The sequence below is a fragment of the Castor canadensis genome, chromosome 3, assembly GCF_047511655.1.
Source record: "Castor canadensis chromosome 3, mCasCan1.hap1v2, whole genome shotgun sequence".
NCBI lineage: Eukaryota > Metazoa > Chordata > Mammalia > Rodentia > Castoridae > Castor > Castor canadensis.
The window spans coordinates 31,401,014-31,428,416 of NC_133388.1; the positions used below are offsets into that span (position 1 = coordinate 31,401,014).

At 39.4% G+C, this 27,403-nt stretch overlaps 1 protein-coding gene across 17 annotated transcripts in view; it reads right to left on the reverse strand.

Moving 5' to 3' along the window:
- The window catches only part of Ttll5 (tubulin tyrosine ligase like 5), a 264,716-nt gene that overhangs the window by 193,281 nt on the left and 44,032 nt on the right, over positions 1–27,403 (reverse strand). For 16 of the 17 annotated variants that reach the window (XR_012446084.1, XM_074067497.1, XM_074067496.1 and 13 more), the window contains exons 10-12: positions 19,224–19,325; positions 17,109–17,200; positions 15,014–15,121 (exon numbers count right to left, since the gene is read on the reverse strand). Coding sequence is in view for 16 of the 17 variants with exons in the window: in XM_074067497.1 (XP_073923598.1) it covers positions 15,014–15,121; positions 17,109–17,200; positions 19,224–19,325 (302 nt within the window). In the remaining variant the exon portion in view is untranslated. Of the gene's footprint in view, positions 1–15,013; positions 15,122–17,108; positions 17,201–19,091; positions 19,326–27,403 lie in introns of those variants that run through there. The other variant, XM_074067504.1, reaches the window with a different exon arrangement.

Genomic DNA, 27,403 nt, shown 5'->3' on the forward strand with positions numbered 1-27,403 from the left:
CCGCTGCCCCCACTTCCTCCATTACCACCCACTCTGCCCCCTCCCTCTCCCCCCGACCCCATCAATACCCAGCAGAAACTATTTTGCCCTTATCTCTAATTTTGTTGTAGAGAGAGTATAAGCAATAATAGGAAGGAACAAGGGGTTTTGCTGGTTGAGATAAGGATAGCTATACAGTGAGTAGACTCTCATTGATTTCCTGTGCATGTGTGTGGAAAATATGGAAAGAGTAGTCAGTGTAAATAAGCTGTTTTTCTTAGGTTTAGGAATCTTTGTATGATATTCACAGCTTTTCCACAAATTCTCATGTAGGTAAGGTAAATTATCATGCGTGTGTGTTACCTTCTAGGTTAATTATTTTTGATCTAACCTTTTCTCTAGTTCCTGGTCCCCTTTTCCTATTGGCCTCAGTTGCTTTAAGGTATCTGCTTTAGTTTCTCTGTGTTAAGGGCAACAAATGCTAACTAATTTTTCAGGTGTCTTACCTATCCTCACTCCTCCTTTGTGTGCTCTCGCTTTTATCATGTGCTCAAAGTCCAATCCCCTTGTTGTGTTTGCCCTTGATCTAATGTCCACATATGAGGGAGAACATACGATTTTTGGTCTTTTGGGCCAGGCTAACCTCACTCAGAGTGATGTTCTCCAATTCCATCCATTTACCAGCGAATGATAACATTTCGTTCTTCTTCATGGCTGCATAAAATTCCATTGTGTATAGATACCACATTTTCTTAATCCATTCGTCAGTGGTGTGGCATCTTAGCTGTTTCCATAACTTGGCTATTGTGAATAGTGCCGCAATAAACATGGGTGTGCAGGTGCCTCTGGAGTAACCTGTGTCACAGTCTTTTGGGTATATCCCCAAGAGTGGTATTGCTGGATCAAATGGTAGATCAATATTTAGCTTTTTAAGTAGCCTCCAAATTTTTGTCCAGAGTGGTTGTACTAGTCTACATTCCCACCAACAGTGTAAGAGGGTTCCTTTTTCCCCGCATCCTGGCCAACACCTGTTGTTGGTGGTGTTGCTGATGATGGCTATTCTAACAGGGGTGAGGTGGAATCTTAGTGTGGTTTTAATTTGCATTTCCTTTATTGCTAGAGATGGTGAGCATTTTTTCATGTGTTTTCTGGCCATTTGAATTTCTTCTTTTGAGAAAATTCTGTTTAGTTCACATGCCCATTTCTTTATTGGTTCATTAGTTTTGGGAGAATTTAGTTTTTTAAGTTCCCTATATATTCTGGTTATCAGTCCTTTGTCTGATGTGTAGCTGGCAAATATTTTCTCCCACTCTGTGGGTGTTCTCTTCAGTTTAGAGACCATTTCTTTTGATGAACAGAAGCTTTTTAGTTTTATGAGGTCCCATTTATCTATGCTATCTCTTAGTTGCTGTGCTGCTGGGGTTTCGTTGACAAAGTTCTTACCTATACCTACTAACTCCAGAGTATTTCCTACTCTTTCTTGTATCAACTTTAGAGTTTGGGGTCTGATATTAAGATCCTTGATCCATTTTGAGTTAATCTTGGTATAGGGTGATATACATGGATCTAATTTCAGTTTTTTGCAGACTGCTAACCAGTTTTCCCAGCAGTTTTTGTTGAAGAGGCTGCTATTTCTCCATCATATATTTTTAGCTCCTTTGTCAAAGACAAGTTGGTAATAGTTGTTTCACTTCATATCTGGGTCCTCTATTCTGTTCCACTGGTCTTCATGTCTGTTTTTGTGCCAGTACCATGCTGTTTTTATTGTTATTGCTTTGTAATATAGTTTGAACTCAGGTATCTTGATACCTCCAGCATTGTTCTTTTGACTGAGTATTGCCTTGGCTATTTGTGGCCTCTTGTGTTTCCATATAAATTTCACAGATTTTTCAATCTCTTTGATGAATGTCATTGGAATTTTGATGGGAATTGCATTAAACATGTAGATTACTTTGGGGAGTATCGACATTTTTACTATGTTGATTCTACCAATCCATGAGCATGGGAGATCTCTCCACTTTCTATAGTCTTCCTCAATCTCTTTCTTCAGAAGTGTATAGTTTTCCTTGTAGAGGTCATTCACATCTTTTGTTAGGGTTACACCTAGGCATTTGATTTTTTTTGAGGCTATTGTAAATGGAATTTTTTCATACATTCTTTTTCCGTTTGCTCATTGTTAGTGTATAGAAATGTTAATGATTTTTCTATGTTGATTTTATATCCTGCTACCTTGCTATAGCTATTGATGATGTCTAGAAGCTTCTGAGTAGAGATTTTTGGGCCTTTAAGGTATAAGATCATGTTGTCTGCAAACAGGGATATTCTGACAGTTTCTTTACCTATTTGTATTCCTTTTATTCCTTCTTCTTGACTAATTGCTCTGGCTAGGAATTCTAAATACTATGTTGAAGAAGAATGGAGATAGTGGGCATCCTTGTCTGGTTCCTGATTTTAGAGGGAATGGTTTCAGTTTTTCTCCGTTAAGTATAATGCTGGCTGTAGGTTTGTCATATATAGCTTTAATACTGTTGAGGTACTTTCCTTCTATTCCCAGTTTTCTTAGAGCTTTTATCATGAAATGGTGTTGGATCTTATCAAAAGCTTTTTCTGCATCTATTGAGATGATCAAGTGGTTTTTGTCTTTGCTTCTGTTAATGTGGTTTATTACATTTATTGATTTTCGTATGTTGAACCACCCCTGCATCCCTGGGATGAAGCCTACTTGGTCGTGGTGAATAATCTTTTTGATGTGTTGCTGAATTCGGTTTGCCATTATTTTGTTGAGGATTTCTGCGTCAATGTTCATTAAGGAGATTGGTCTATAGTTCTCCTTTTTGGAGGTGTCTTTGCCTGGTTTTGGGATAAGTGTAATACCGGCTTCATAAAATGTATTTGGCAGTTTTCCTTCCCTTTCTATTTCGTGGAACAGTTTAAGGAGGGTTGGTATCAGTTCTTCTTTAAAGGTCTGATAGAATTCAGCAGAGAATCCATCAGGTCCTGGACTTTTCTTTTTGGGGAGACTCTTGATTGCTGCTTCAATTTCATTTTGTGTTATAGATTTATTCAGGTGATTAATTTCCTCTTGGTTCAGTTTTGGATGATCATATGTATCTAGAAATCTGTCCATTTCTTTTAGATTTTCAAATCTATTTGAATATAGGTTCTCGAAGTAGTCTCTGATGATTTCCTGGACTTCCATGTGTTTGTTGTTATCTCCCCTTTTGCATTCCTGATTCTACTAATTTGGGTTTTTTCTCTCCTCATTTTAGTCAGGTTTCCTAGAGTCTATCAATCTTGTTTATTTTTTCAAAGAACCAACTTTTTGTTTCATTAATTCTTTGTATGGTTTTTTTGGTTTCTATTTTGTTGATTTCAGCTCTTAGTTTTATTATTTCTCTCCTTCTATTTGTTTTGGGATTTGCTTGTTCTTGTTTTTCTAGGAGTTTGAGATGTAGCATTAGGTCATTGATTTGGGATCTTTTTAATATATGCACTCATGTCTATAAAAATTCCTCTCAGGACTGCCTTAGCTGTGTCCCATAGGTTCCGGTAGGTTGTGTTTTCATTTTCATTGACTTCCAGGAACTTTTTAATTTCCTCTTTTATTTCATCAATGATCCATTCTTCATTAAGTAATGAGTTATTTAGTTTCCAGCTGTTTGCATGTTTTTTGTCTTTACTTTTGTTGTTGAGTTCTACTTTTACTGCATTGTGATCAGATAGTATGCACGGTATAATTTCTATTTTCTTATATTTGCTGAGACTTGCTTTGTGCCCTAGGATATGATGTATCTTGGAGAAGGTTTCATGGGCTGCTGAGAAGAATGTATATTGTGTAGAAGTTGGATGAAATGTTCTGTAGACATCAACTAGGTCCATTTGATCTATTGTATATTTTAGATCTTGGATTTCTTTATTGACTTTTTGCTTGGATGACCTATCTATTGATGATAATGGGGTGTTAAAGTCTCCTACAACCACTGTGTTGGCGTTAATATATGCTTTTAGGTCTTTCAGGGTATTTTTGATGAAACTGGATGCGTTGACATTGGGTGCATACAGGTTAATGATTATTATTTCCTTTTGGTCTATTTCCCCTTTTATTAGTATGGAATGTCCTTCTTTATCTCGTTTGATTAATGTAGGTTTGAAGTCTACTTTGTCAGAGATAAGTATTGCTACTCCTGCCTGTTTTCGGGGGCCATTGGCTTGGTAAATCTTCTTCTAGACTTTCATCCTAAGCCTATGCTTATTTCTGTCAGTGAGATGGGTCTCATGTAAGCAACAAATTGTTGGATCTTCCCTTTTAATCCATTTCGTCAAGTGGTGCCTTTTGATGGGTGAATTAAGTCCGTTAACATTAAGTGTTAGTACTGATAGGTATGTGGTGATTCCTGCCATTTAGTTGTCTTAGTTGTTTGAAGGTTTGATTGTGTGTACCTAAGCTGAGGTTACTCTCTACTGTTGCTTTTTCTTTTCCTGTGGTTTGGTGCTGCCTGTCTTTTCATGGTTAAGTTGGGTTTCACTTTCTGTGTGCAGAATCCCTTGAAGAATCTTTTGTAGTGGTGGCTTTGTGGTCACATATTGTTTTAGTTTCTGCTTATCATGGAAGACTTTTATTGCTCCATCTATTTTGAATGATAGTTTTGCAGGGTAGAGTATCCTGGGGTTGAAGTTATTTTCATTCAGTGTCCAGAAGATCTCACCCCACGTTCTTCTTGCTTTTAATGTTTCTGTTGAGAAATCTGCTGTGATTTTGATGGGTTTACCTTTGTATGTTACTTGTTTTTTCTCTCTTACAGCCTTCAATATTCTTTCCCTAGTTTCTGAACTTGTTGTTTTAATGATGATATGTTGTGGGGTAGTTCTATTTTGATCTGGTCTGTTTGGTGTCCTGGAGGCCTCTTTCATCTGTATGGGAATATCTTTCTCTAGATTTGGGAAATTTTCTGTTATTATTTTGTTGAATATATTATGCATTCCCTTCGCTTGCACCTCTTCTCCTTCTTCGATGCCCATGATTCTCAAGTTTGGTCTTTTGATGGAGTCGGTGAGTTCTTGCATTTTCTTTTCACAGGTCTTGAGTTGTTTAATTAATAGTTATTCGGTTTTCCCTTTACTTACCATTTCATCTTCAAGTTCTGAGATTCTGTCTTCTGTTTGTTCTATTCTGCTGGATTGGCCTTCTGTTTTGTTTTGCAGTTCTGTTTCGTTCTTTTTTCTGAGGTTTTCCATATCCTGGCTGGTTTCCTCTTTAATGTTGTCCTGGCTGGTTTCCTCTTTAATGTTGTCCTGAGTTCATTTATCTGTTTATTCATCGTGTTCTCTGTTTCACTTTGGTGTTTATACAGTGCTTCTATGGTTTCCTTTATTTCTTCTTTTGCTTTTTCAAATTCTCTATTTTTGTTGTCTTGGAACTTCTTGAGTGTCTCCTGTACATTTTGGTTGACCCTATCCAGTATTATCTCTATAAAATTCTCATTGAGTACCTGTAGTATGTATGTCTTCTTTTAAATTATTCTTGTGGGTTTCATTGGGTCCTTTGGCATAGTTTATCTTCATTTTGTTGGAGTTTATCTTCATTTGCTGGATCTGAGTATCCGTTTTCTTCATTCCCCTCTGGTTCCTGTATTAATTTTTTGCTGTAGGGAAACTGGTTTCCCTGTTTTTCCTGTCTTCCCGTCATTGTCTTTGGTGTTGTTACTGTCCCTGTACTGTGTGCAATTAAGTATTTTCTAGCTTGTAATAATAACAATGGTGATATTTAGAATGGAAGGGTGAGCGGAGATGGAAAGCAAGAAGTTAAAGAAAAGGGAAAAACAAATAAACAGACAAGAAGGAGAAAACAGAACAAGGAATCAGACAAGAAAGTTTCAAAGGTATAAACAGGGAGCGTTAGTGTACTAATCGACAGTAAGCTTGTCCGCGTCTTCCCAAACCGTCTGGGCACGGGCGACTGGCGGCGGACTGACGGCCTGGGGGCCCTCCTTGTTTATGTGTTTAACGTGAAGTGGAGATTCTCTGCGCCGGCTGGAGGTGTGGAGGGGTCAAAGTTTTGCCTCTTCTCGGTGATTATGCCTGCAAAGTGTGTCTCCAGCGTCTCTCCAAGATTTCACTATAAGAGGCTCGCTTTCTGCTTCCTCCCTCTAGCCGCCATCTTGGAATCCTGATCCCAGATCTCTATTTCTCTTTCTTTTTTTCCACCTGATCTTCTCTACTCCCTTTTGAGGTATAATATAAATACGATGAAATGGATGGCTCCTAAGTCTTTGTAGTTGGATACCTCCATGTAACCCACATTCCTATCAGTTCACACAGAACATTTCTATCACCCCAGGAAGATCCCTCATGCCTATTCCTAGCACATATCTTGCCCCACCCTCAACCCTGCCAACCATAATTCTTACTTCTTCTAGCATTGATTCACTTTGCCTGTTCTGGAATTTCACAAAAATGGAATCATATAGTATATACATTTTTGAGTGGATTCTTTCACTTAGCATGTTTTTGAGGTTCACCTATTCATTTTTTTAAGACAGGTTTATTGAGGTATAATTTACATACAATAAAATTCATCCCTTCAACGTGAACAATTTGATGAGTTTTGACAAATACACAGTTGTTTAAACATCACCTCAATCAAGACATAGAAAAATGTGTCATGAGCATGCCCTCATGTCCCTCTGCAGTCAATCCCCACCTCCCTGCCCCCTAGCAAACAAACATCTAATTTTTCCTGACTTTTGTCTTTTCCAGAAAGTCAAAAACATGGAAACAATAGTATGTAGCCTTTTGGGACTGGCTTCATTCACTGGGCACTGTGGTTTTGAGACTTATGTTGTCACATGTATCAAAAGTGTGATGCATTTTCTTTTATTCCTGATTAGCATTCCACAATATGGACATACCACAATTTTTCCATCTAACAGTTGGTGGATATTGTTTCCAATTTTTGGCCATTATGAATAAAGCTATTACAAACATTTGCAGATGCAGTGTGAATATATGCTTTCATTTCTTCTGAGTAAATACCTACATATGGGAATAACTGGTCACATGGTAAGTGTGCACATCACCGCATACTTCTTATCTCCTAAGTCATTTCCCTAGCACTAGTCTCTCCCCACTGTGGTCTATTCTCCAAGGTTATCAGAAGTTCCTTTCTAAAAAAGCACATCTAATAGCCACAAAAAGACAGGCTACGAACTGGTGCAACAATAGACACTAAAGTCAGGTTGGTTCCTGGATGGTTTTAATTGGCCATTGCTAATAATATTATACAATATTCCCTTTGTCATCTCTAGCTTTGGGTCAAATTATGATAAAATTAAAGAGAAAAAAATAATCCTATTGCTCTTCCATTCAAAAACCTCCAATGGTTTTGTGTTGTCTGAAGAATGAATTTGAACTTTTTGGTCTTTATAATCTGGCCTGATTCCACCTACATAATAACCTTATGTCCTATACCCCCATTCCATGCCTGCAACATCTAGTCACACTTCTTACCATTTAAAAAATGCTGCCTCCTGCCATGATACTGTATTTTGCATGTCATGTTTCCTCTGTTAGAATGGCTTCCCTGGCTCCTCTAGGCAGAGTTTGTAACTCCTGTGTATTCCAAAAGCATTATAGTCACTCTACTGCTTGCACTGTCATTCATCATTTCATGTCTGCTCCTTCCCAGCCCTTGAAGGCAAGGGCCACTATCTCATTTATCATTATATACCAAGTAACCTACTCCATAACTGACAGATTTAAGAAATGTATTAAGAAACACAGAAGAAAAATAAAACATGTGAGTGAAAAACTATGCAATTCTGGAGAGAAGCAAAACAATTTTCAGCTATTCTTAACAGCCCTGACCCATATGACTTGAAATATTCATAATAAAGCCACCAATAAAAGAAAATATGAGAAATTCTTATTAAGAATTTTATATATTAAAGATATATTAAGAAGCCAGGTGTGGTGGCACAGGCTTATAATCCCAGCACTCAAGAGGCTGAGACAGAAGAGAATTGCCAGTTCAAGAATAGCCTGCCCAATACTCAGCAAAAAGAGCAATGCTGGAGGTATCACGATACATGACTTCAAACTATATTACAAAGCCATAGCAACAAAAATAGCATGGCACTGGCACAAAAACAGACATGAAGACCAGTGGAACAGAATAGAGGACCCAGATATGAAGCCACACAACTATAACCAACTCATCTTTGACAAAGGAGCTAAAAATATACGATGGAGAAAAGACAGCCTCTTCAATAAATGTTGCTGGGAAAAGTAGTTATCTGCCTGCAAAAAACTGAAACTAGATCCATGTTTATCACCCTGTACTAGTATCAACTCAAAATGGATCAAGGACCTTAATACCAGGCCCGAAACTCTGAAGTTCGTACAGGAAAGAGCAAGGAATACTCTGGAAGCAATAGGTATAAGCAAGGACTTCCTCAATAGAACCCCAGCAGCTCAGCAACTAAGAGAAAGGATGGACAAATGGGACTACATAAAATTAAAAAGCTTCTGCACAACAAAAGAAATGGTCTCTAAACCAAAGAGACTACCCACAGGGTGGGAGAAAACACTTGCCAGCTACACATCAGACAAAGGACTGATAACCAGAATATACAGGGAGCTCAAAAAACTAAACTCTCCTAAAATCAATCAACATTCAATAAAGAAATGGGCACCTGAACTAAACAGAACTTTTTCAAAAGAAGAAATTCAAATGGCCAAAACACACATGAAAAAATGCTCACCATCTCTTGCCAAAAAGGAAACCAAAATCAAAATCACACTAAGATTCCACCTTACCCCGTCAGAAGAGCTATCATCAAAAACACCACCAACAACAGGTGTTGGCGAGGATGTGGGGAAAAAGGAACCCTCATACACTGCTGGTGGGAATGCAAGCTAGTGCAACCACTCTGGAAAACAATGTGGAGGCTTCTTAAAAAACTAAACATAGATCTGCTGTATGATCCAGCAATCCCACTCCTAGGGATATACCCAAAGGAATGCAATTCAGGTTACTCCAGAGGCACCTGCACACCCATGTTTATTGTGGCACTATTCACAATAGCCACGTTATGGAAACAACCAAGCTGTCCCACTACAGATGAATGGATTAAGAAAATGTGGTATCTATACACAATGGAATTTTATTCAGCCATGAAGAAGAATGAAATCTTATCATTCGCAACTAAATGGATGGAACTGGAGAACATCATCCTGAGCGAGGTTAGCCAGGCTCAGAAGACCAAAAATCATATGTTCTCCCTCCTATGCAGACTTTAGATCAAGGGCAAAGGCAGTAATGTTGTTGGACTTGGGTCACATGCTAAGGGGAGAGCACATATGGGAGGAATGGGGATAGGTAGGAAACCCAAAACTTGAAAGTGTTTGATGCCCCTCTTCAGAGGAGCTAATACAGTAACCTTAAAGCGACAGAGGTCAACACAGGAAGGTGACCAGGAAGTAGAGAGGAGGTCAGGTACAGATGAATCAATTTGGGCTGTAATACACTTGTTCATGGAAGCAATGCTAGGATCTCTCTGTATGGTTATCCTTATTTCAACTAGCAAAAATGTTTTCTCTTTCTTATTATTGCTTTATGTCTCCTCTTCAACAAAATTGGAGAAAAGGGCAAAACAGGTTCTGCCTGGAAGTGAGGGGGACTGGGGAGAGAGAGAGGGGGTGGAGGGCAGGGGGGAGAAATGACCCAAACAATGTATGCACATATGAATATATGAATAAAGAAAAAAAAAGACTAGTCTGCCTGGGCTACCTACATAGCAATACCCTGTCTCAAAAAAAAAAAATTATTTTTATATAAAGGGGCAAACCGATTTAAAAAAAATGGTTAGGAAGGAAGAGAAAAAAGAAAGATTTGATAGAGAGAGTAGTCCATCCAAGGCCTTAGAGATTATTAAACATGCCACACCACTATTTTGGAAACAATGTACTAACCCTGCCCTTCCAATAAAAGTCCCAGCTGAAGTTACAGTCCCCAAGGCAATGGAAAGTGCTGACATTAGCCAGCACTGTCACTGAAAGAGAAATTCTTTTCACCTTGGCTTTGGAGTTGAGTTTAAAAGCTAAGAGAGCAGTCTTTATAATGGGGTCCAGAAAGAGAATTTTGGAAAAAAGCAGACCAAGATCCCACAGGAAAATGAACTAAATAAAAGAAAAGGCCTGGAGCCAGTTTGTTAACAAGTCCCATAAATCAGTACGATATCTGGCTACCAGATATAAAGATAAATTTGAAAGGAGTATCTAGGACTAGGTACTGTTAACTAGAGTAGAAAGAGTGCCCTTTTTCAGGCGTGATCTGCTAGAAAGGATGATATCATTTTTCCCGGGATCTGGTTACAGGAGAGCAGAGGAGAATACAGGATATGAAGCATGCCAAAAGCAGCAGACTCATCAGAACTTGTCTTTATGTGGGTGGAGAAAGAGCCAGAAAGACCTGGCTCCCAAACCTGGCTTTGCCATTTATTACCCACATGACCTAGGACAACTTACTTAACCTTTCTGAATCTTTTTTTTGTCCATAAAGCAAGTGTTTTATGGTATATGGTTGGTAATAAATACCAACAACACTGTTAGTATTAAAGGAAATAACCAATGTTTACTTGAAAAACAGTACATTCTTCTCTTGTAAGTCCATACAGCAAACTTCCCTTCCCATCTAAACAGGAGCAAAGGATAAAACAGAAAAGGAGATTATCTCAAAAAGTGAACAATGATTTCCATTCTTTTTTGATAGTCCAGTAGTTTATGTTACTGGAGAATACATGATGCCCATTTCTTTTTCCATTCTTTTGGCAATCATTTATGGATACCCTCTTTTTAAGAACATCAGCTTACCCTATGAATTGATAAAGAGCAAAAGTTCTAGGCCAAGAAATATTTCATTCAATGAAGAGAGGTATACTGGGCATAGATGGTCACGTAACTGGTCTCTGATCAAAACAAAACTATGCTGATCAGTTCATAAATGGCCCCACAGCTGGTCCACAGGATAGACTAGAGACGACCAGGGTTCACAGGCCATCACTTCAGCTATTCTCACATACAAAGATAAACCCAGCAGCAGCAGCAACATCTTCAAGGGACAGCTAACATTCTGTTGTTTTGGGCTGCTTTTCTTTAACTGGTCAAAAAAGCTGTTCTCACAGTCACTAATCTCACAGTGCCAATTTCAGCAATTTAAAGAGTTGCTATTGAAGCGTATTATTTCACATTGTACCACATTTTCACAATCTTGGAAGGCAGTAAAAATTAGATTGTTGAAACTCTGTTTTATTGGGGGAGGCATCAAAAGTTGTGTAATTGAAGTCCTATGATCAAGATGATGGGACTGCCAAGACTCATCTTCTGAATCCCCAGTTCTCCAGGCTGAGTCTCTTTCACTCAAGTTCTTCCACTCACTAGCTACAGAACCTAAAACAAGGGTTAATTTCTCAAGGTCTCCATTTTTATATCTAGACTAATTATTTTCTAAGATTCATTCAGATGTATGAAACTATGAAACAGCATTAAATGGCTAAGTTTCAGACAGCCAGTGAAGGTCTCTAAGTCTAAATATAACAATAATAATACATATAGGCATTTGTATATACCATCTCATGTAAAATTGGGTTTGGGAGGAACAAACTGCTGATGACACTACACGGTTGCAAGGATAATCTATGTGTTGCACTCAGGAAGTGGGAAAAAGCTAAATGTATCAAATAAGTGGGAATACTGAAGGTACCCGGAAATAGATTTGGAACACCACAGGTGGTAGGGAGGAAAAGAAGGCACAGGATGGAAACACTCAGGTAGATTGGTGCCCCTGGCAGCAATCCTGTAAGACTGAAGGTCAGCAACAATAACTAAAAGAATATAGGGAACCCCATCTCTGGATTCTTTGCTTCCACTAAAAGAAGCAATGTTCCATTTATACCAAAATCGTCTGGGAAACTCTCAATTCCTGTTTCTTCTAACTAACACACACTCTCTCTCTCTCTCTCTCTCTCTCTCTCTCTCTCTCTCTCTGTCTCTCTCTCTCTCATGCTTACTTCTTGCAACTTAAAACCCCATGGGAGACAAAAGTCAGAGGGAGGCAAAGAAACTCACCCAAATACACACATGTATGCAAAATCATATCTCATGCAGACAGGATCCTACCACTGACAGGAAGTGGAATTAGAACCACAAAAGCCAAGAAGACAGTCAACAACTTAAAAAACTCCAGATGCACTTAGTTTCTTAGTTTACTGACACTGAACACAAGTAGGGAAGGGGAAGGAGACATGCTGAGGAAGTGGACTTGGGGATATTTCGCTGAGTCAGAGAAAGTCACTATACTTCTTTCACATGGGAAAGTTCTGTTGAAGGCTTGGATGTAGCTCAGTGTTACAGCACCTGCCTACTGTTGCAAGGCCCTGGGTTCCACCCCCAGCACACACAAAAAAAAGGTCTGTTGCCACCAAATTCAATAAATTTCTGTTTCCAAAAGACAACGGGGGTAATAAAACAAAATACAAAAGGAAACATTCAGAAAAGCTTTCATGATTAACTACACAGAATAAAGATTTTTACAGCACTGGCCTAGCAAGCTTGAGGCCCTGAGTCCTCAGTTCCATCAAAAGAAAAAAATTAGAACAAAAATTTTTATATTAAGGGCTATGAGAAATTTAGTCACTTGTCAGAGAGCAAGTAGATGTAGAAAGGAAACAAAACATTTCTGAATATCCTCTGGAAACAAAAAATGCTGGTCTGCACTGGAAGGCAAAACTAATAAAGACACTGCTCCTGTCCTCAGGGTGCTTTTAGTCCACCAAGAGAAGAAGACACATAAATGGATGCCAGATGACACTTGGGTACCATTGCAGAGTTATGAATAAAGTCTGGGGCTAGAGGGTGGGAGAATTTAACCTTGACTCCAAGAGTTAGGAAAAAGGTCACCAAAGAAATTATAGTTGGTTTTACCTTGAAAGAGGTGAGTGATCTATTATTAGGTAAAGTGACATGAGAAAGGTAGTGCAGACACCATATGAATACAGTAGGTGGAAAAGCAAAGGGTTAGAGAAAGTCCTCGGAGGTCCAAGGACATAGTGAAAGGTCTGGCTTACAGAACTACGATGAGATGGGGGCTAAGCATGGTGGCTCACATCCATAAGAATTAGTGAGGATGGAGGTTCAAAGTCAACCCAGGCAAAAAAAAAAAAAAAAGCTGATGTGGTAGCACATACCTGTGGCTCCATCTTTGTGGGAGGCCATAGGTACGTACTGCAGTCCAGGCTGGCCTGGACAAAAACCTAAGACCCTGTCTGAAAAATAACCTAAAGTAAAAAGGACTGGAGACCTGGCTCAAGTGGTAAAGTGCTTGCCCTGAATTCAAAGCCCAGTATCATATATATGTATGTACTATATAATGTATGTATGTACATATAAGCCATCAAGCACGCATAGAACAAAACAGGACACTGTGTTGAGAAACAAGGCTTCAGAGGAGGCAGAGTAGAGTCTTAGGAAAGAAATAAGAGACTGCAAGGTAGACAGGAGGATTTTTTGGCTAGATAGGAGAACTTAGACACTGTTTGAGGCACAAAAATATGGTATGTGCAGAGATCTAGCATGGAACATGCTGTATTATAAGGTATAAGAAGGAAAATGGAATTCTCGAAAAGGCAGCAAGGGTCATATTGTAGAGGACCTGAAGGTCATATCAAGTTTCTATTACATATATTATTTAAGCCTGGGGAACCATTGAAGGATCTTGGATGACATGAACATCTAGATACGCATTTAAAAAGTATTACAATCTCATCCTTCCTCGTGCAGTCTTAGGTACTGATTTATCTACATCTTCTATTTAGAGTCTCAACAGTTCCCTTACTTTAGTACCTCTCAAGTACAGACCATTATAATCCATTAAAGAGATAAAGAATTATAATAACTATAAAAATAATAAAAAATAATTTTTATTGAGAACAGCTTAAGAGCCAGACATTGTGCTATGTACTTTGCATGCATCATCTCATTTCATCATCATGGCACTCTTAGTAGGTACATGCCATCATTGCTGCCACTTTCTAGTGGAGAAAACAGGATTTCAGTAACTTGCAGAAAATCACCAAATTAGTAAAGGGGCAAATGGGTGTCAAATTATGGCTGTAAGATTCTAAAGCCCAAAGTCTTTACCTTCCTGCTGTGCTGGCTCTAAGCAAGCCATGCCTCTTATATCCTTACTACTTGTGTTACTCCATACCAAGCTTTAATCATCCTCCCATCAATGAACTTAGTGTGTTTTATTAACAAGGCCTAACACCTGCTGTAAGCCCATGTGACCTTACAGACATTCATACTGGAAATTACTAACAAGTTCCTACCCACATAGAAAGCAAATGCACTGGCACCCTCAGGGCCTTAGTCACAGCTACTGGGTCAGTAGGTAATAGGTTTCCTGATCCAATAGTTGTGAACAGTTTATTACTCCTTCTCTGTGCAATCAGAAGTTTGGGGTGAAACAGAAGGGGAGGAAAGGAGAAAAAAGAAGAAAGAAAGAACGAAAAGGTGGAGCAGAAGGAGAAGGACGGGGGAGGAACCCACTAGAAAGAAGACTAAAACAAAAAAGGAGGAATCATCGGAAAATGGGAGAAAGTGCATACTGGTACCAGCCAGAGCTTCTTGGATCAGTTCCCAGTTTAGAACTCTTTGCCAAAGAGCTCTGGAATATATTCATTAGAGCTGGATTCCTGTACAGTCCATTGCAGACTTTTTCTACATACACTTTGACAGAGAGACCCACACTTCAGTTCCAATCCTACTTCCCACCCAGAAAACTAGTTAGTCCTAGGGGGACTTCTCACTAAGCTCACCACTCTTCTCTTAGTAGGATATACATAGTCTATGTGAGCTTAGAAAGAAAATCATGATACACCTGTCATTCCTGTAGCATCAAACACCACTCTACTCCAGAATCCCATCTCTACTTCCCAAGACCCTCTTCATAAAACATGTTAGGTTTCTTGCCACTCCTTACCAAAACAACTGCTGCGATGAGGAACAAAGGTTTTACAGGCTGTAGCGATAGCTAGTTCAGCAGATATTATAGTCTTAATGATCAGGTCTTCCACATGGGCCATTAGTGCTGGAAAAAAAAAATGAAGAAGAAAAACTAAAATGAATGCATTAGTGGGAATAGATTCCAGGTCACAATGTAATTATAAAAACATATGTGCTCATTCCCTGGGCACGTGAACTAAACAGAACTTTCTCAAAAGAAGAAATTCAAATGGCCAGAAAACACATGAAAAAATGCTCACCATCTCTAGCAATAAAGGAAATGCAAATTAAAACCACGCTAAGATTCCACCTCACCCCTGTTAGAACAGCCATCATCAGCAACACCACCAACAACAGGTGTTGGCGAGGATGCGGGGAAAAAGGAACCCTCTTACACTGTTGGTGGGAATGTAGACTAGTACAACCACTCTGGAAAAAAATTTGGAGGCTACTTAAAAAGATGGACATCGATCTACCATTTGATCCAGCAATACCACTCTTGGGGAAATACCCAAAAGACTGTGACACAGGTTACTCCAGAGGCACCTGCACACCCATGTTTATTGCGGCACTATTCACAATAGCCAAGTTATGGAAACAGCCAAGATGCCCCACCACTGACGAATGGATTAAGAAAATGTGGTATCTATACACAATGGAATTTTATGCAGCCATGAAGAAGAACGAAATGTTATCATTCGCTGGTAAATGGATGGAATTGGAGAACATCATTCTGAGTGAGGTTAGCCTGGCCCAAAAGACCAAAAATCGTATGTTCTCCCTCATATGTGGACATTAGATCAAGGGCAAACACAAGGGGATTGGACTATGAGCACATGATAAAAGCGAGAGCACACAAGGGAGGGGTGAGGATAGGTAAGACACCTAAAAAACTAGCTAGCATTTGTTGCCCTCAATGCAGAGAAACTAAAGCAGATACCTTAAAGCAACTGAGGCCAATAGGAAAAGGGGAACAGGTACTAGAGAAAAGGTTAGATCAAGAATAATTAACCTAGAAGGTAACACCCACGCACAGGAAATCAATGTGAGTCAATGCCCTGTATAGCTATCCTTATCTCAACCAGCAAAAATCCTTGTTCCTTCCTATTATTGCTTATACTCTCTCTACAACAAAATTAGAGATAAGGACAAAATAGTTTCTGCTGGGTATTGAGGGGGGGAGCGGGAGGGGGCGGAGTGGGTGGTAAGGGAGGGGGTGGGGGCAGGGGGGAGAAATGAACCAAGCCTTGTATGCACATATGAATAATAAAAGAAAAATGAAAAAAAAAAAAAAACACAACATATGTGCTCATTCCAAAAGCCTTTATCTGAGAGTCCTACCAATGGGTGCTATGGGGCAGACACGTTCATGAGGAGGTTGGCATAGTCTCGAATGTAGGTGACTGGGGATACACACAGGTGGCCTCCTATGACAAAAGGGCAGACAGAATGGAGGACCCGCTCTTCCTTGCTCTCTTCTATCACCCTTTGCCTGTGGACTCAGTCTCTTTTGCATACCACTTCCCATTCCACTCAAGGTTCAGCAACAGTGCCCATTTTGACTCCATGTCCTGTCCATTCTCCAACTCAGCAATGGTAATAAGAGATCAACTTCAAGAATTTGAATTCAGGGCCAATATAGAGATAAGCAATTTTATTATATAAAAAACTGACAGTATTTTAGCTAGCAGTTCAACATTCAAGGAGGATAAATTCGGGGCTGGAGGCATGGCTCAAATGGTAGAGTGCCTGCCTCACAAAAATAAAGCCCTGAGTTCAAACCCCAATACCACCAAAAAAAAAAAAAAAAAAAGGAAAGAAAGGATACATTTGCTAAGGAATAAAGCAAAAAAGGGTAGTTTTTCCAAACTACATATAAGAAAAGGGATTTGGGAAGTTGTGAAAAGCCTGTTCTCCATCTTATAAACTGCAGGAAAAACTAACACCAAGAATAATCACTTCATTGTGCCCCTCAGCAATATTATCAGTAAAAAGAATGACTCCTGGCTAGAGTTGTTAAAAAAAAAAAAAAGGGAGAGAGAAATCAAGAAGGAAAAAGGCCTGGTACTCACCAGTTGTATCTTTGCCTTCTTGTTTCAGGTACCTAAGCATAGCACTCATGCTCCATTTGTTTCCATAATCCTCCACTTCTGGATCATCACAACTAAAATGAATTGAAGACAGTTACACAGCCCACTAGGCCTAAATATAGAAACAAGATTCTTTGTAAATAGCCTTCTTTAAGCTGATTTCCACCCACTCACTTTTTCTTGGTCCTTTTTAATCATGCATCCCTTTGTACCAATTTCTTAAATGGGAATTAAAATGCATATAGTTTGCCTTATTGAAGAAGGTAGAGAAAAAGGCTAATTCTTCTTAATCAAACAATTATGCATCACAAAAGAGTGGAAGAAACATGTGAAAGAATATAAACCAATTTAGAGTAGTTAAAATAAATTAATAACAATGGAGATAACACGCCTAGTCTATGAGGTGAGTATAATGAGTTCATAGAACAACCTTGGATGACAATTCCAATGGAGAATGGAGTTGGGTAGTGAGCCTTGTAATGAGCTAACCGCACACAGACTTGCTTTGACACGGAAAGCAAGCTTCATTCTCTGCGATGATAGAGATTTTCCACATCCTCTGAGGCGTCACTGAGGGAGAACACGCTACAGTGTCGGTAACAGCACTAAGCATCTCACTGTTACAGCCCAATGGCAAATGGGTTAGACTCCCAGGGATGCTGGACTCCTGCAATCTGGCACTTGCGGTTAGGCACTGCCTCTTAGTCCCTACCACTATCCCACCCTCTCCACCAACTGCACACCTGCTCATCTTCCAAGGAGAAGGATATGACAACTCTAACCAATTCAAACACTGGTCACAGGATGCTCAGTGAAACCAGTATCATATCAGCAACTATCCCATCTTTTCCAGAGTCCTTTCTTTCATTCCGTTCTTTTGAACTGCTAGGAACCTACTTTTAGTCTGAGTAGAAAGTGACTGGGTTTCTTTTCTATTTTTCCACTTTTTGAAAAAAATATCAGAATGAGAGAAAACAAAGCAAAAAAGAATATTTCCACAGAGTTGCGTTGATATTTTCTTCCACTAGGTTCTTTTCTGAGATGCCTCATTGTTTTCCTCAATTTTCTTTAACTTCTTCCTAACTTCCCCCCAATCATACAAGTACTTGTTATAGAAAAAATTTAGACAATACATAAAAGCACACAGAAGAAATTCCAAATCCCCTACCCACAATCCCACTCCTATAGGTAAGTATAGTTAACATTTCAGTAAACATTCTTTTGTCTTTTTCTCCCCTTTAGCAAAAGCAAACGGTTTTAGCGACCTGATATATTCAAGCAAGAAACTCAGTTGCGTGTACCGTCTAATAATGTATTTTTCTATCTAACGGCATATGGTAAAGAGCATTCTTATCTCTGACCCTATGCGCACATCCTTCATTTCTAAGGGTTAAGTTCCTAGAAATGGAGCTTCTGGGTCAAAGGGTACATTATTTTTAAAGTTTCTGATAGGCTTTCCAAGTGCTGAATTGACCTCACGTTTAGGGCTGTAAAAAGCTCCACAGGCCTATTAAATTCCCACCCCTAAGTCAAATAAGGGAAGACAAAATGGTGAAGGCATATTCTGATAAAAGGTGACCCTGTAACTGGGTAAGCAATGGAGAAGCAATAGCAGATATGCTTCAAAACTGTTACCTGAGACCCCACTCCAGAGGAACTAATACAGAAACCTTAAAGCAACAGAGGTCAACATGAGAAGGGGGTCAGGAACCAGTGTAAAGATCAGTTAGAGATGAATCAACTTGGGTTGTAACACAGTTGTATATGAAAGCAATGCTAGCTATCCTTAACTCAACTAGCAAAAACGCTTTGTCTTCCTTATTATGCTTATGTCTTCTCATCAACAAAATTAGAGATAAGGGCAGAACAGGTTCTGCCTGGAAGCAAGGGGGGGAGAAATGACTCAAACAATGTATGCACATGTGAATAAATGAATAAAAAATAAGTAAATAAATAAACTGTTACCTGACTCTGACAACTTTCCATAAGGGGTCAATGGGCAGAAACCTTATGTCATATTCCAGTGCCCCATGTTAAGTTTCCATCTCTCCAACACCTACATGTGAATGTAACTTCCAGCTCAGACCCAGCCAGTACCTCACATAGTCTCCACTCTTCTTATTCACGCTGTAGTTTGTCAGGTGCATGAACTGGTTCCGAATATTCTTTGCACCTTGGTCATATCGCACAGTTGCAAACCTGATAGGAAGGATAGAGGTTAAATGGCAGAACAGAGATTCAAGGAAACACAGGCTCAGAGTGAGGATCAGTGAGATGACAAAATAAAAGAAGACGACACTATTATCTAACAAATATTGAATGCCTAAGTACCAGCTCCCATGCTAGTGTTTTATATATAATACCGCATATGAATTCAATCCTTAAAGTACTCTAAAGTAGGTCATATATTTAATTTTTCAAACAGATATGAAAACTAAATATGATTAACTTGTCAAAGATCACATGAACTCTAAAACCCATGGTCTTAACCACTATGAGATACTGCTTCTCTTATACAGGACCTTATATCAACAGGAAGGATAAAAATTGAAAATACAGTTATGTACAATTTGGGAAATTGTGTTTAAGATGCCATGGGATGACGGCACACTAGCTGGTGAAGAAACAGAATCTACAAAGTGACTGCCACTATAACATTCCATGGATAAAAATTAAGAAAAAAGGTCAGCATACTAATGCATACTTGAAATTCACATCCATAGAAAGAACTGATCTATAATATTCACTTAAAAAGAATAATGATGGCAGTATGAACAAACACAAAGCAGAACAGCATAAACAAATATGGGCATAGTGCTACAGACTAACTTCTGGATTTGGAATGAGAGCAAAAGACAAAGGGATTAAACATGGAGCCCACTGAAAACAGGGCAGCAACTTGATATCCTGGATTAATGTCAAAAGAAAAACAAAGCATAAAATGTATATGCTTCTGAAGGAAATCAGCAGCAAAAGAGAAAACCTTCCAGTGATGCCCAATATCAACAAGAGGCCACTCAAGGCAAATGATTATGGTAAATATCAACCTCTGTTTACATACTGCTATAACCACATCACCCTTCCCTAAACTGGTTTTCCCAAGAGGCATAGCCAAGTGTGTGAAAAAAACCTGGAAGGCCACAAGTTTATTTTCACATGATTTACAAATTATTTGCATATGCTTACCCAGACTATGCAGTCAACATGAATTTTTACCACATTAAAGGTCAGCATTGAAATTTTTTCCTCTTCTCTATTTCTTCTCACCCACCCACTATCTCTGCTCCCTAATTCCCTGTAACAGAAATATACAAGAGCCAAAGAAAGAAAAGTGAAAAAAAAAAAAAAACTAAAGAAACTAAAATAAACAAACATAAGGTCAGGAAAAAGGATGTAGACAGTGGACAAAGAGAAAATTCTGACCACACATGCAAGGTTGAAGGACAAGAGTTGACAAGAGGTTTGTCTATGCTTAAGAAGGACCTCAGATTTTCTAGAAACTTTCTGGAGTTATCACTTGGCTTTGCCTTTTCATTCCAATCTTCTTCCTATGAAGATTCTTCAAGCAGGTAGAAGACAGTCACTCTCTGAATTTTTATGAAATGCAAATGGGGCCCACACTGGCCCCCAGAGACTACCTGCCTCAACCAGACATTACCTCACAGTGACATACCTCCTGCCACCCTCTTCCTTCAAAGAATAATGAGCTTGATGGTTAGCAGTCTGCAAAAAACTGAAACTAGATCCATGTATATCACCCTATACCAAGATTAACTCAAAATGGATCAAGGATCTTAATATCAGACCCCAAACTCTAAAGTTGATACAGGAAAGAGTAGGAACTACTCTGGAGTTAGTAGGTATAGGTAAGAACTTTGTCAACGAAACCCCAGCAGCACAGCAACTAAGAGATAGCATAGATAAATGGGACCTCATAAAACTAAAAAGCTTCTGTTCATCAAAAGAAATGGTCTCTAAACTGAAGAGAACACCCACAGAGTGGGAGAAAATATTTGCCAGCTACACATCAGACAAAGGACTGATAACCAGAATATATAGGGAACTTAAAAAACTAAATTCTCCCAAAACTAATGAACCAATAAAGAAATGGGCAAGTGAACTAAACAGAACTTTCTCAAAAGAAGAAATTCAAATGGCCAGAAAACACATGAAAAAATGCTCACCATCTCTAGCAATAAAGGAAATGCAAATTAAAACCACACTAAGATTCCACCTCACCCCTGTTAGAATAGCCATCATCAGCAACACCACCAACAACAGGTGTTGGCCAGGATGCGGGGAAAAAGGAACCCTCTTACACTGTTGGTGGGAATGTAGACTAGTACAACCACTCTGGAAAAAAATTTGGAGGCTACTTAAAAAGCTAAATATTGATCTACCATATGACCCAGCAATACCACTCTTGGGGATATACCCAAAAGACTGTGACACAGGTTACTCCAGAGGCACCTGCACACCCATGTTTATTGCGGCACTATTCACAATAGCCAAGTTATGGAAACAGCCAAGATGCCCCACCACTGACGAATGGATTAAGAAAATGTGGTATCTATACACAATGGAATTTTATGCAGCCATGAAGAAGAACGAAATGTTATCATTCGCTGGTAAATGGATGGAATTGGAGAACATCATTCTGAGTGAGGTTAGCCTGGCCCAAAAGACCAAAAATCATATGTTCTCCCTCATATATGGACATTAGATCAAGGGCAAGCACAACAAGGGGATTGGACTTTGAGCACATGATAAAAGCGAGAGCACACAAGGGAGGGGTGAGGATAGGTAAGACACCTAAAAAATTAGCTAGCATTTGTTGCCCTTAACGCAGAGAAACTAAAGCAGATACCTTATAAGCAACTGAGGCCAATAGGAGAAGGGGACCAGGAACTAGAGAAAAGGTTAGATCAAAAAGAATTAACCTAGAAGGTAACACCCACGCACAGGAAATCAATGTGAGTCAATGCCCTGTATAGCTATCCTTATCTCAACCAGCAAAAACCCCTTGTTCCTTCCTATTATTGCTTATACTCTCTCTACAACAAAATTAGAAATAAGGGCAAAATAGTTTCTGCTGGGTATTGGGGGGGAGAGGGAGGGGGCGGAGTGGGTGGTAAGGGAGGGGGTGGGGGCAGGGGGGAGAAATGACCCAAGCCTTGTATGCACATATGAATAATAAATAATAATAATAATAATAATGAGTTTGAGAGAGGGGGAATTGTGCTTCAGGGAAAGAGGTTTCTCATCTCAGCTGATTATGAGAACCTGGTCTAACTTGGTCAACAGGAAAAGTCCAGCAAAAGCCTTGATGAACTAGACCTGGTATCTGATATATTTGTCACTTCTATACACTTTTTTTTTTCAAGAGGGCTATATCTCTACAAAATCACTTTTCTTCTTTTCTTCACCTTCCTGTCACTGGAGCATTTTATTCTGAAGCCCAGGATCACAAAGCAAGATTTCTAATGTCACAGAGTACGCTTCTACTGAGCATGAGAAGCCATAAGAAAAATTAGAGGAACTGGGGGGAAGCTTAATCTTAATGGAAAAGTTCCCCTGAAGGGCAAAATCACTGTACTATGTGCCCTACTTAGCCCAGTGAATAATGCAGAAGTCTATAAAGTGATGAGCTCACGACCCTCACTTTCCTCCTGATCCAGTTAGAGCTTCAGCTCTCATCAAAGTGCATATTAAGCAGGCCATATTCATCTCTGATCACCATTTTCTTTTTATTGTCTAGACCTGAGATCATGCTATTCTCAGATATGGTTTACTGGTTAAGCTCTGATTATCTAATTAACCTACAAAGGTTTGGAGGGTTTGAGGTGTTTGTGTTTTTCCTTTAACTTGAATTTTGATCAACATTCCTCTTGTAGCCCAGTGCCAGCCAAGTAGCAGCCCAAGCCCAGGAGGAAAATGGCAGGTGTGCTGACAAGGCAGCCAGAAGCAGTACAGAAGGTTATCTAAGCAGAGGGATGGCCCCTGGGGGTCTAAATCCACACTAAGAGACCATATGAATGGGGTGGTGGCTCAGTAAGGCCAGGAGATTAGCTACATACAAGGGAATTGAGTAAATAAATAAATATGTTGAAGATAATAGGATACAGATTTCTCACTGTTGGAGCAGAGAGATAAAAATATGGAAAAGAAAGCTAGAATGCACCCTGTCATTTTGAACTAGAATTGGAAGTACTAATATAAACTCTGGTGTTTCAATGCAGAGATACAGAAATAAATACAGATGTAAATATGTTTATGTACATATATAAATATATATGTTTCCTAGGTCTGTCCATTACAAAACCCCAGAACAATGAGTGTACCTAGCATCCAGATCTTGATTTCTAAATGCTGTTCCCCATGACAAAGTAACCAGTGCTCCTTGGAAATATGATTGATTCCAGGGCTAGCTCAGAGAAAGAACTAGATGAGCCTGAAACATTTTGTGCTCAAAGAATGACACAAAAGCCAGCTAAAGGGGCCTCCATTGGCCAAATCTGGGACAAATGGGACCGCAAAACAAATCATGATGGTAAAGAAACCATTAAATAAAATAGGAATCCTTGATTCTGCATTGGTATAAACAAGTGAATAAGTAAATGGAAGGAGGAAAAAACTTTTCTTTGAAGTAAAATGTCAAATAATAAAAGTAAAAGGAATGATGGAATTAGAAAGTCATCATTTGGCCATAATTACTGTAATAATTCATTCAGGCAAGAAACATCAATAAATATTAAAATTACTGGGGTGAAAATGAGATAAAGAATGAGATTTTGCATGGTTTCAAACTATCAAAAGGGAAAGACAAGGTAGCCTTACAATGGAGGAATCTGGTAGACATCACTTTGATCAAGTGGTCAAACCCCAGTAACTATGCCATCAGATAGAACACAGTGAAAAGGAATGTCATTACTTCTGTGGCATTCTGGCCCAAAATGAGTAACACAGATTTAATCATGAGAAAATATAGACAAACCCAAATTGAGGGACAATCTGCAAAATGACTAGCCTGTAATCTTCAAAAATGCTGAGGTTGTGAAGTCACAGAAAGACTGAGGAACTGCTCCAGACTAAAGGAGTCAAGAGACTTAACAGTTAAACATAACATGCCATCCTTGATTGGGCCTTTTTGTTATAAAGAACAGAAGGACAACTAGCAGAGAGCTTGAATGAGCTCTCTGGACAAAGGGTAAAAGGTAGTTCTTTACACTATTCTTCCAGCTTTTCCACAAGTTCAAAATGTCCTCAAAATTAAAAGTCTAAAAAAATGGTCTCATGACAAAAAAAAAAAAAAAACAGATCTTCAGCCTCTCCTAAAATACCAGAAAATGTGGCAATTCCAACATCAGTGACTTGATGGCTACTGCATAGCAAATACCTTTAGGTGGGGCAGGTGCTCTCCCACTCTCGTCTCTACCTACCCAACTTCCTTCAGGGAAGGTACTTGTGAGTAGGTTTGTAACTCTTAAATTAGACCTTCACATATTTCATCCTATCATATTTCATCCTATTTAGGTCTGAAAGCTTTAACACATTTTTTTATTAGCAACAACCTAAAAGAGATAACTTTACTAGGTATCCCGGGATCAAGTTTGCAAATACATCCTGACACAGGCTGAAATTTACATGATGAATTGAGTCTTGAACCTCCCTCTTAATGAGATCAAGATTTAGAGGGCTGGGGGTATAGCTCAAGAGGTAGAACACCTGCATAGCAAGCACAAAGCCCTGAGTACAAACGTCCCCCACTAAAAAAAATTTAAGAAAAGCACTCACAACAGAATTTCACAGTCTTCACCTTTAAATAAGGATTACCTTCTTGGAAAAATCGAATCCCTGAGTACTACTTCGCAGCCTACTGATGAATATATAACTATATGCCCATTTTTTTGACCACTCTGAAAACAAATAACGGATTTCCTTTCTTTCTCTTTCTTTCTTTTATGCATGCATGCGTGCTGCACTGGGGACTCAATCCAGATCCTCACACAAGCTAGACAAGCATTCTACCTCTAAGCCACACTCTCAGTCCTTCCAACCAATTTTTAAATCAAAAGCTACACTTTTTTTTTTTGCTTTATGTTTCTCACTTACAACCAAGACAATAGTAATAATGTGTCTGAAATTCAAATGCGTATGAAGAAAGGATTTCAATGTCAGGCATTCTATGACTTACAATTGGACTTAGGATTTTTCCACTCTCAATGGTCCAAAAGTGATGTGCAAACAGGAGAAACCATACTTAAATTTTTGATCTTTTCTTGGGTTACAATATGTGCTATGATACTCTCTGATTATGTTGGACAGCACAGGAAGTTGTAATTCCCAGTCACCCACAGGATCTAAGGTGTGGCTCTATCAGTAGAGCCACAAAATCCTGCCTAACAAGTACAAAACCCTGAGTTCAAACTCCAGTACCAAAAGAATGTTTCATGAAACACCTTCATTTAAGGGCTGGCGGAGTAACTCAAGTGGTAGAGTGTCTGCCTAGCAAGCGTGGGACTCTGACTTCGAATCCCAGTACCACCAAAAAAGAAAAGATAGCAACTACAGATACTTGATTGTAAAGTAAACCATGTTAATAAGCCAGGGTGCCTGGCAGGTTAGGAATGCTGAATGCATTTTCAGCTATGATTGTTTCAATTTACGATGGGTTTGTTGGGATCTAACGCCACCTTAGTCAAGAAATATCTCAAGTAGGCACTCATAAATGTTAACAGAAAATGTTACTTGTTTCAACATCTTTACCAAAACAGAACTCAAATGGAGATACAAGCATGGAATTAGTGGGACCTTGTAAACTCTCTTCCCCTACTGAAAAGCTATTTTGTTCTTCTAAGAATCTGACACCATGTAATCTTATGGTCAAAGACACAGAAAGTCTAGATGTAGAACAGGTAAACATTCTCTTTGGTGGTTATATTTTCGATATTTGGTAAAAATGTACAAAAATAAAACAAAAAAAAGAGGAAGCCAGCCTGAGGAGACCCTAGCTGTGGCAAGGGTGAGTTATCATGCAACAGGTGCAGCCATCCTGAGCCAGAGAGGCCTGGGTGATGAAGAGATTGCACCTCAGGCAGACTTGCCTGGAGCCACTGGGTTTCATCCTAGCCTGACCCAGAAAAATCTTATGGAAGAGAACAAGAGGCCCGCAAGCTCTCTGATGTGCTGTCAACCAGCTGCAGCAGGGAGGCTGCCAAGTGCTGTGGTGACTAGGCAGCGCCCTGCAGAGTCGTCTGGGAGGGGATTACCAGCCTGATCCTCCTCTTCAGAGCCAGAAATGACTCAAACTTCACAAACAGCAAGGGCCTGCCAGGGAGAGTGACAATGAGCACTGGAAAGGGCTTCTCCCCCTTGCTGGTGTCTCTTCCCCCCACTTGCTGCTGTGGCAGATTCTGGACAGTGTGCAGCCTGTGAGGTAATCTGAATTCCTTGGCAACCAGCAAGTACCTGAATTCTTTCAAAACCACAGGAATCCAGCAGAGAAAAGGTAAATATCCCTGTGGAGCCAGTGTTAATTAGCAAGAAAGGCTACTGAAGAAGGAACTGGGGGTAGGGAGGAAGGACAGGCATTACAAATGCTTTGGGGTATTTTCTGAATTTCCATTGAAAAGTATGACTGAGTGGCCTTCTCAGGGCTGTCTAGTCCTACTTGCATGGCATATATACAATGCTCATCTTTCCCTGGTGGGCACTTTCATGTCCCCCAAGGTGCTGGTGCTACCTGACATATGGTTTTCAAAACAATTGTGTTTTAACTTTTTGTTTTTCTTGTTTCAGTGAAAATTTGGCTCTCAAAAAGAGCTTTGTCAAATCTTTTAAACACTGTATTGGATCCACCTAAAGTTGTACAATCCAGGACAAAGTTTTTTTGGCTTCTACTTCTGACAAAAAAAGAATCTGCACCATTTTGGTGAGAACAGCACCCTCTCTGGAAACTGAATGTCCACTGCTGGTGCAAAAATTAAAATGTGCTCAGAAAAATCAAAAGCAGGGTCAACCCTCAGGGCACTATTACCAGGTCCACAAGACACTGAACCTAAATACCAGAGAGGCAATTTCACTTAAATACTTCTCCAATATTTTATCCACATGTAAGAAAACAGGGGCTGGGCATGGTGGATCACATCTATAATCCCAGATAGGAGGATTACTGTCCAACAGCAGCCTGGGCCAAAAGCTCACATCTTACCTGAAAAATAACCTAAAATAATAAGGGTTGGAGTTGTGGCTCACGTGGTAGAGTGCTTGCTAGGCCA